The sequence below is a fragment of the Antedon mediterranea genome, chromosome 9, assembly GCF_964355755.1.
Source record: "Antedon mediterranea chromosome 9, ecAntMedi1.1, whole genome shotgun sequence".
Classification (NCBI taxonomy): Eukaryota; Metazoa; Echinodermata; class Crinoidea; order Comatulida; family Antedonidae; genus Antedon; species Antedon mediterranea.
The window spans coordinates 22,469,426-22,479,310 of record NC_092678.1 but is presented as its reverse complement, the minus strand read 5'-3'; the positions used below and the strand labels follow the sequence as shown (position 1 = coordinate 22,479,310).

At 37.7% G+C, this 9,885-nt stretch overlaps 2 protein-coding genes across 2 annotated transcripts in view; one reads left to right on the top strand and one right to left on the bottom strand.

Moving 5' to 3' along the window:
• Window positions 1–240: 240 nt before the first annotated feature.
• On the top strand, window positions 241–3,774 carry LOC140059292 (fatty acyl-CoA hydrolase precursor, medium chain-like). The gene is made up of 5 exons (XM_072105158.1): window positions 241–326; window positions 748–1,802; window positions 2,699–2,864; window positions 3,181–3,397; window positions 3,487–3,774. The coding sequence occupies exons 1-5, from the start codon at window positions 284–286 to the stop codon at window positions 3,677–3,679; spliced, it is 1,674 nt and encodes a 557-aa protein (XP_071961259.1). The 5' UTR covers window positions 241–283; the 3' UTR covers window positions 3,680–3,774.
• Window positions 3,775–3,836: 62 nt separating this feature from the next.
• Window positions 3,837–9,885, bottom strand: part of LOC140059291 (uncharacterized) — a 53,404-nt gene continuing 47,355 nt past the window's right edge. Inside the window, exon 2 of the mRNA XM_072105157.1 lies at window positions 3,837–9,185. Within this exon, the coding sequence (XP_071961258.1) occupies window positions 6,468–9,185 (2,718 nt within the window). The 3' untranslated portion in view covers window positions 3,837–6,467. The remainder of the gene's footprint in view (window positions 9,186–9,885) is intronic.

Below are 9,885 nucleotides of genomic sequence, written 5' to 3'. Positions count from 1 at the left end.
TGAAGGTGTGGCATTTTTATAGTTTTACACTATTTTCGCCTTTAAAACGTACATTTGTAAGTATAAAAGGGTATAATAAAGTAGTTAACATTATTAGACCATAATTACTGGTAAATACGTACATTATTACTAGTGAGGATACAAACTAATTATTAGTAATTGCTCATCACCCCTTTTTATTTATAGTAGATTCCAAAACAAAGGTTCAAAGGTTATGTTTAGAACATCAACAAAGCACATGCAGTGCAGAGTGAGAGAGGCTGACTGATTTTTTGTAAACAAAATGTTTTTTAAATTGTTTACTCCGATCGCTCTATTTACACTATGTAAGTTTACTTACACTTTTCAAGAACTTGCATCAACTGCAGATGAATATGTAGCTTTTGTTGTTCAAATGTATTGAGTAGGAGGACTAGCTAGTACTAACTATTTGTAGGCCTCTCACTGCTAACTAGGCTAGGCCTAAAAAACAAACATGTGTGTGACAGGATACACATCTGGCCGACATGGATTGGTTGGTTCATCCAGGACCAAATACTTCTGGAAGTATAGTGGTGGCACTGCTCTACTACTGCTATCCATCTTAATACTTCAAGTCCTAAATAACAATAAGTAGGCCTACGTTTTAATTAAACATTAAACTCAACAACAAAATATATCAAAAATGTATTTCTTTAGGGTAAGTGGTCCAATTATAAATTACTAAAATTATTGCATACGCATTTGTTATTACTGTTATGATTTCAGGCTGTTCTGGTGAGAAGCCACCTGAAGTTGAGATGGGTTACACGTATGTGTCAGGCAAAGTTGTACATGCACAGAACAGCTCTAAACCAGTTTATGCTTTCCTTGGCGTACCATACGCATCACCACCTGTAGGAGACCTAAGATTTTCATACCCAAAGCGCTTACCACCGATGGATAGGGAGTTTGACGCGACCAATCATCCACCTTTATGTCCCCAGGATGTTAACATTCTTGAAAAAGCATTCTCAAATTATTATTTTCCACGAACAGATATTAGCGAGGACTGTCTTTATCTAAATATATACACACCAACCCTTGACAAATCAGCAGAATTAGCAGTGATGGTGTGGATTCATGGTGGGGCATTCATGAATGGGGGTGCAAGTGCATATGATGGATCAGCCTATGCAACTTACCAAAATGTCATCTTTGTTGCCATGAACTACAGACTCGGTGCTCTAGGATTTTTATGCACCGAAGATGCAAATGCTCCAGGAAATTATGGACTTCTGGACCAACAAATAGCTTTAAGATGGATTAAATCAAATATTAGACATTTTGGCGGGGACCCATCGAAGGTTACCATATTTGGAGAGTCAGCGGGTGGGATGAGTGTCGGATTACACTATTTATCGCGACACAGTCGCGGAGTCTTTGAAAGAGGCATCGCTGAAAGCGGTTTTGCAAACACTCCTATTGCTTACACAAAAAATCCTAAAAAATGGGCATCTGTTCTCGCAAGAGAACTAGGATGCCCCGATGAGTCCAACGAAGATCTTATTAATTGTTTGCTTGAGAAACCAGCCAACGAAATCGTGCACGCTAAGCTTGACGTTCCTAACAAGCCTGTTATCGTCTTTGGCCCGGTCGTTGATGGATATTTTCTTCCTGACGATCCAATAAAGTTGACATTTTCGAGCTTGTTTCATCGCAAAGACGTCTTAATCGGGATAAACAACCATGAAGGAGGATACTCGATGTTAAAGACAAGAATTTCTCCAGATTTAGCGGCGCAGTTTTCTGTGGAAATGTTTGAACCAGCTCTCAATCAAATGGTTAGAACTTAGAAAATAAAAGAGGAAATTAGTTTAAAATGCAAGATGTTAGCATTTTATTTATCATTGACTTGTAATATCACATTTTCAAAATTCTGAAAAATTAATATGACTTCTGACCTCAACTCTGTTTCTTCATAACTTCTGACCTCCACTCTGTTTCTTCATGACTTCTGACCTTAACTCTGTTTCTCTGTCTGCCTTTTTAAAACATTCGTTTTTTAGGTTGAGAATGTGATCCAAAAATGCACTAAATGCTTTTTCATGAGGTGCAATAAATAAAACGTTTTGTTAAGTTGTTTACTCAAGGAGCTTTCACCTGCCACATTCTCTCTAGTGAATTAACATTTTGCAACTTGCAAGTCAACCTTTCAACAGCATTCTAGCTTTTATGATTCATTATGACGAACATGAAACTATTTTCAGGTTCAAAACTGGTGAGGCGCCAAATATCATAAATTACGTTCCCACCATTAACACCATTGTTTCTCATTTTTAGTACTTGGAAAAACAGGTTTCAAAATTCTTTTCAGGTCTCTGAATTCTTACAATGTAAAAACAACTCTATAAAAAACAATGCTCAAAAATGTGTAAAATAAACAACAAATGTTATTAAAATTGGATTATAGAATGAACTTGAGACCCGACAGGGGTTGACATTTTTAAAAATAATATAGTTATTGTTACAGAACAGTAGTTATAATAGAGTAAACAAGTTTGACAAAAATGTGTGATGTTCCCAAATATGGGAGTGATTGATACTTTATATGGTAGTATATAATAGTGATGACATCATCATGTCTATATATTGGCACATCACATTTGTTTGTCACATAAACTTTGATAGTGTAGAGTGATTCCGTAACTTACAAAAATTGCCATTTTTATCGCCTCAGATATCAAGTTTTTTGCCCGGGGATAATCAAAACATTGTGAAGAAGATTACCAAAGAATATTTACTTGACGATAAAGATGATTTGAATGCTTTGGTGAAACTGACGGAGGTCATAGGTGACAGCTTCTTTCTGACTCCCGCAGTAACATTTGTAAAGTTACTCACTGGTAATATTTGTACAGTATTTAATTTGTATTTACTTACCGCAACATATTGAGAAAAAAAAACCAAAGGAAAAAATGACATGATAATTATTCCACTTGACACTATTTTACATTAAGGTTTGTCTACACTATCAAACTAGTTTAACAAAAAATGTGTGATGTGCCCAAATATGGCAGTGATGTGCCCAAATATGGCAGTGATATGCCCAAATATGGTAGTAATATGTCATCATGTCCATATATGGCCACATCACATTTTGTTGTCACATAAGTTTGATAATGTAGACAGAGCTTTAGTGCACTTTCTTTGACTTTTCAGCTGCTGGTGGTAAAAGCTTTTTATATGAATTTCAACATAGGCCATCCTTTGCTACATCCCCTGAGTGGGTTGGAGCAGATCACGGGGACGAGGAGAGGTTTGTTATCGGTTTTCCGTTAATGGTACAAAACGAAGAAAGCCCAATTGCGTACACTACAGAGGAGGTTCAACTTGCGCGTACGATTATGACTTATTGGGCAAACTTTGCTAAATATGGGTAAGTGATGTAAAATTCAACTATTAATCACCAAAAACAAAATTATTATCATTGAAAAAATATTAATGCTATTCACTGTCTATTTACAGAGACCCAAATGGTGACCAAGATGGTACCTCACTTGCTCCTCATTGGCAACCTTATAATGTTGATGAGCAGTACTATATGAAATTAGATGTGACCTCGGAATTGTCCCAGAATTTAAAAGATGACAGGGTGGTTTTTTGGACAGATATACTAGCCAGTCTTGTCTCTACACCCTCTACTAAAGATGAATTGTAGAAAAATCAATTAATATACAAAAATGTTTAAAATAAAGATTTCCAAAAAAATGCTATGTTGATGATTTGCAATAAATCTTTTTATTTTATACAATACAGTACTGGTGGTGGTTTCATTTGTTGGTAGCAATTATACTTTGTGTGTTACCCACATTCAAGTTCCAATATCATTTATTCAATAAAAACGGAGTATTTGCCAAAACTAGACCCTTGCGGGGATCGCGGTTCTTACCATTGCGGGGATCGCGGTTGTTACCCTTGCGGGGATCGCGGTTCTTACCATTGCGGGGATCGCGGTTGTTACCCTTGCGGGGATCGCGGTTGTTACCATTGCGGGGATCGCGGTTGTTACCATTGCGGGGATCGCGGTTGTTACCCTTGCGGGGAATCGCGGTTCTTACCCTTGCGGGGATCGCGGTTGTTACCCTTGCGGGGATCGCGGTTCTTACCATTGCGGGGATCGCGGTTGTTACCCTTGCGGGGATCGCGGTTGTTACCATTGCGGGGATCGCGGTTGTTACCATTGCGAGGATCGCGGTTGTTACCATTGCGGGGAATCGCGGTTGTTACCCTTGCGGGGATCGCGGTTGTTACCATTGCGGGGATCGCGGTTCTTACCCTTGCGGGGATCGCGGTTGTTACCCTTGCGGGGATCGCGGTTGTTACCCTTGCGGGGATCGCGGTTGTTACCCTTGCGGGGATCGCGGTTCTTACTGTCAATAAACACATTACATGTTAATGACAAAAGTAGGCTACACACATGCATTAAAAGTCAAGGAAACAAGAAGAAGAACAGAAATGATAACTGAACAACACAAAGTTCATGCAATTAAAATATTTATTTAGTGTAACATAATGATATAAGAAGTAAGAACCATGTCAGATGTATCACAATCTACATACCAATGTATCTACTGGCCATTATCCATGCAAAAACGTCATCAATTAAAACAACTGTTTTTAGATTTACAAACGATCGTTAATAACCACAAAACATGGATCGTCATATCGCATACGAGGTGCAGTTTGGGACATAAATAAATAGCTATAAAAAAAAGCGCTCAGAGAAGGCACAATTTTATTTCACGAAATAACGATGTCTCAAATGGCGCCCCGTATTACTATTTGCGCCCCGTATTGCGTTACGCGAAACATCGCTACTCGCTGTTTTACGGAGTTTTATTTTTGTATTTATATTATTTTCTAATGGTAATACAAATACTATGTTGTTTTCTTCATTAAATACAATAATGTTGTACAGTTATTAAGCACCCACAAACAAATTGTTTGAATATGTGATGTGACGTACCGAATTACGTCACATAATTAAACACCAGAGCACCATCTTGCGCATCAAAAACAAATTTTATTAAGTTATGTTAATTATTCATAGTTTATGAATTATGTATTATTACATATTTGATTGTATCCACGCAAGTTATTTTCACAGCAATAGACTGCAGTTGAAGTTATTTTACTAAAGACATTAAAAACCCACTTTTTTACGGCACTCCTCTTAGATGCACCGAGAGAGTAACATAAGTTATCAATTACCAAAAACTCAGATCAAAACAATATTTTAAGGGTTTTCAATACATTTTATAAGTCTGGATTTTTATCGTATGGTGGCGGGTACACCGTGTCCCCTGTTCTGGATCCGCCCAGAACCGTATTCCCATCAACTTTTACGTAGTAATTAATGTCACTATTTATTATTATTACTGCACTATAAACAAATTAAACTACTGTATTGTTATTAATCTATAACAGAAAGTAGACTACTTATACGTTCTTCTTTGGATTTTTGTTGTAGAAAATCCCCTAAAAATCGGATTGGATACCGGTAAAACATTGCACTTAAAATAAAATATCATTTCAATGAGAATCTAACCAATGCTTTCAATTATAGAAAAAGAAAACATTCTACTTTTCTACTGCCGGTTAGGCCTATTGCACAATAAAACGGGAAAATGATTTGTAAAGACCTTTGACCTGGGAAAATTCAACCTTTGACATTCTTTTAACAACCTGGATAGAATCTATTGAATTCACTTCACCGGAGTGTGGCACTTGGTCTTTCTTTTTCAAGACGCGGCACGCAGCCTACGCAGTTGTCGAGTCGAAAAGTCATTCTGAATCAGAATGACTTAGACTTCATAGCAGCCGTGAGGTCGCTAACCTCACAAATGCTTTCTCTTTTCAACGCAACTCCTTGTAGTATCTCTCCCTCCTACTCCCCGAGTGTACATAATTCCATTCTAGACGGTAATCAGGCCTAAATTTAAACTAGCATAAATAAACAACTGTCTTTCTTCCACATAACCACACCCCTGTAAGAATGTGAATTCAATGTAGCTTTTTATCTGTCTGATTATCAACAAGAGAGTAAGGTTGAAATATTTTTATTTTTATCGAGCATTATATAAATAAAATATATAAATCGATTTGTATTTTACAATATTTTAATTATAATAAAGCATTTGCAAAAATGATAAAATAATATGCTTTATACATAATACAGTCGGCATTATACTTTTTTACTTCCTTTCTATTATCCACAATCATTATAGTTTATTTATTGGCTGCGATATAGTTGATTTTTATTAGTTTTTAATTATTTATTCATTTAGGCCTCTTAAGCAGGACGTTAAGTCCACTCAAACGTCCGCTGAAACCATTCCCAAGTGTGGTACCGTACCATAACATCTGGCCCATGTCACATTCTTCACAATTAATACTGTGTTCACTTCATTTCAACTTTCCAATAATTACAACACATTTTATCCTATTCACGTAGAATCTTGTCTTGTGTTAATTATTCTATATTTCGTGGTAGATTTAGCCTGCTGCATGCGAACGGTGCCACCACCGCCGCTGACGCTTTTAAGTTGAAACCGCGGAGTCTGTCCTGCAGTTTGAATCGGAATCACGGTAATACGCTGTTGTCCAGTTTGTGTATCCATTTGATGGTTTTTAACAACGATTCTCGGTGCCGATGACTGGTTACTGTAACTCTCACTTGGCGTTACTGTTATGTACCTCTGTCCCGGCTGAACTGGGGCGTCTGAGCCGTTGACATACGTCGTGATTGAGCTTGTTGACATTTTCCTAACGGGTACTTTGGTGTCATTCATCCTTGCTGGAACTGAAACTCTACGATGCATATTGGCAGCTTGTGGAAAGATATTCTGATTGCGAGTAGATGTCGGTGAGACGGGCACTTGAGCAAGCCGCTGGATTGGTATTACACGTGTCTGTTGAGGTATATGTGGTACTACACGTTCCTGTTGCGGCGTGTATGGTGAAATCTTTCGTTGGGGTTGAGCCACCTGTGTTTTTGTTGTACCGTGGTTTGTAATATTCTGCGGCACAACAATATGGACTTCGTCTCCTAGTTCTATTCTCTGTTTAGTTTGCGGCACCACAAGTCGCATTTCATCGGACGCAGCCTTTTTGGAACCCTTTTCGTTGTGCTTATGACAACTTGGGCAAACTTTAACATCAGCAGATTTGGTGTTCTTGCCATTTGGATTTATCTTCAACGTAACAACAAGACCATTTCCTCGTAATTTAACGGTTTTATATCCGTCTTTATCGGTTTCTGTTGTCTGTCCAATAATTACTTCACCAGATTCCGAATTAAATTCCATCGTTTTTGGATCATTCTTTTCCTTTTTGTTCATATGAATAACAGCTCTAGAGACGGCTCGTTTGCTACCTTTAGGAATACTCGAGTGCCCGGTATTAAGTGCAGCTTTCTGCAGCCGTTGTATCCGTTTTTGTAGCTCTGGCTTTGTTTGCTTACCAGACGCATTCACTACAAGTTTTGGTTGCCACATATTTTGCAGCTCTTTGAACTTTTTCTTAGCGGCAACTTTGTCTCTTTTCTCGTAGTCAACATCTGGTGTCTCGTCACCTGGTTGTATAGTGTCTTTAGAAGCCATAGGTCGTGGCAATGACGACTTTCCACCAGAAGGTTTTGTAGCGATATCTCCTTTTGATTCATTATTCTTTTTATTTGTCTTCTTAGAATGTTTATCGACCGATGGAACAGACAAGAGCTTGCCCTGATCTGCACATTTCTTTTCTTTAGTCTTTGTTTGTTTCAATGTACTTTTTGGCGAGACGTGGTTTTGGTTTAAATCTTTCTCAAACACTTGTTTTAGTGCATTTGATACTTTCTTAGATGCTTCCAGTTTCTTTTGCAACGCTCTAGATTCAGATGTAGATTTCAGAGTGCTACTATCATCACTTTCTTCCTGAACTTTATTTTCAATAATTTTGATCTTATCTTTTATACTGTCCCTTCTTCCTTTCGCACCGAGGTTCTCACGTAGAGCAGTTCCAGATGTCTTGGCATCTGAACTTTCAAACTGAGCCTTAAGTTTGTCCATCATTGCATTTCCAATAGAATCTTTTCGTTTAAGAGGACGTTTGGTTCTTTGTTCAGCTTCTTTCTGTATTTCCTTTTCAAACAACTTTCTCTTGTCTGATATGTTAACAGAGTTCAAAGAGGAATCGCTTTTTAAGCTCAGGTCAGCTTCGTTGTCACTTTTATTACCATTTTCAACTAGGCCTACGATAATGTCCTGTTCAAGTGATATGCTATCTTTAGAAAGTTTCCTCATTTGTGTCCTTTTACTGATTTCTTCTTTACAATGCTCAAGTTCTACGGTAAGTTCCTTAACTTTGTCTTCTAATGATTTGTCATCGCTTTCATTCTCAGAAGGCACACTCACAACATTTCCGTGTGAATCATAATGTTTTGGACTTTCACATCCAAGTGGACTAAGACGTTTCTGCAGTGACGTCTCACTGTCTCTATCAGAAAACTCTTTAGTCACGCCATGAGGTGTTAATAAATTATCCATATTATCTTTGCATATATCTTCTTCTTCGCTGGACGAATTGCCATCCCCAGGGTTGTAAAATGGACTATGACGCTCGTGCAATGGCATGGTATTCCTTTTAATAGGTTCCTCATAGTCACTACATGAACTACTAGAGGTGTCGTCTGCTCGAGATCTGTCTTCAAAATAATATCGCTTGCTCGGGGTTACAGATCCAAACGAGCTCCGTGACATACAGCAAGAACACTGGTCATTATCACATTCAGAATCTGAATCAGATTTGACGTCAGAAGATTGTCTTTTAATACGATGTGTTAGTCGTTTTCTTTTCTCGTTGCAAGTATCCGAGGGGTCACGTGACATCTGGTTATATCCATGTTTCTTTCTCTGCCCTGAGCTGGCTGTGCTATCAGTGTCCAGGTCACTGAAATCTTCTAACTCGTCCTCTGTGTCCATGGCGTCATCTGCTGAAAACGATCTATCATATGATCCTATTCCAGTGGTGTCACTTATTCTGGAATTGGGAGATGACAGCTCTTCTTCGTCTATCTCAATCTCAACGTCACTGATCTCTCCAGCTTCTTTCATCTCTTGAAAGGTTCTGTACATAGACGCCATTTGCCGAGAAAGACTGTTACCAGAATCTTCTAAACCCGTCTGAAACAAAAAGAAAAAAGATACATTAAATAAATTAAATATATCGAACAAGCGTAAAGCTCTGTCTACACTATCAAACTAGTTTGACAAAAAAAAGTGTGATGTGTCCAAATATGATAGTGATATGACATCATCATGTCTATATATGGGCACATTAAATTTAATGTCACATAAAGTTTGATAGTAAAGCTCTGTCTACACTAAGACTTTGTTATGCTATACCGGTACTTTTACCTTTTATATAAACACATTTAAAGAATTTTCCTATTTCTCTTCAACCTCGTTGAAACAAGGTCATACTTTAGTGTAGGTCATATTTAATAAACCAACCGTCACTCGACAATCTATTTTAAACTGTGGGAAAGGTCTTCAGCCTACCACCCCTTGCTTTTTTAACAGAAACTTTGTGACCCGCAACAACTATAGGTGGCAGTATTTGACATACATAATACTTCTCATTTCCTCACGGAGCGGGTAGATTATTATCTTTACTGTATATTTCCACTGGGCCTAATACCTATGTGAATAGTACATATACCCAGTATTTCTCTATGTAACCCTGGGCCGAATTCCAACGTGTATCAAGTGTGGTCCAAAGAGGGTTTGTAGATAATTATTTGATCGTGGCAAAGTACTTCTTATATTTATGCAAGATATTTATACAAGATTTTATAACATATATTTTGTTAACACGAGCTTT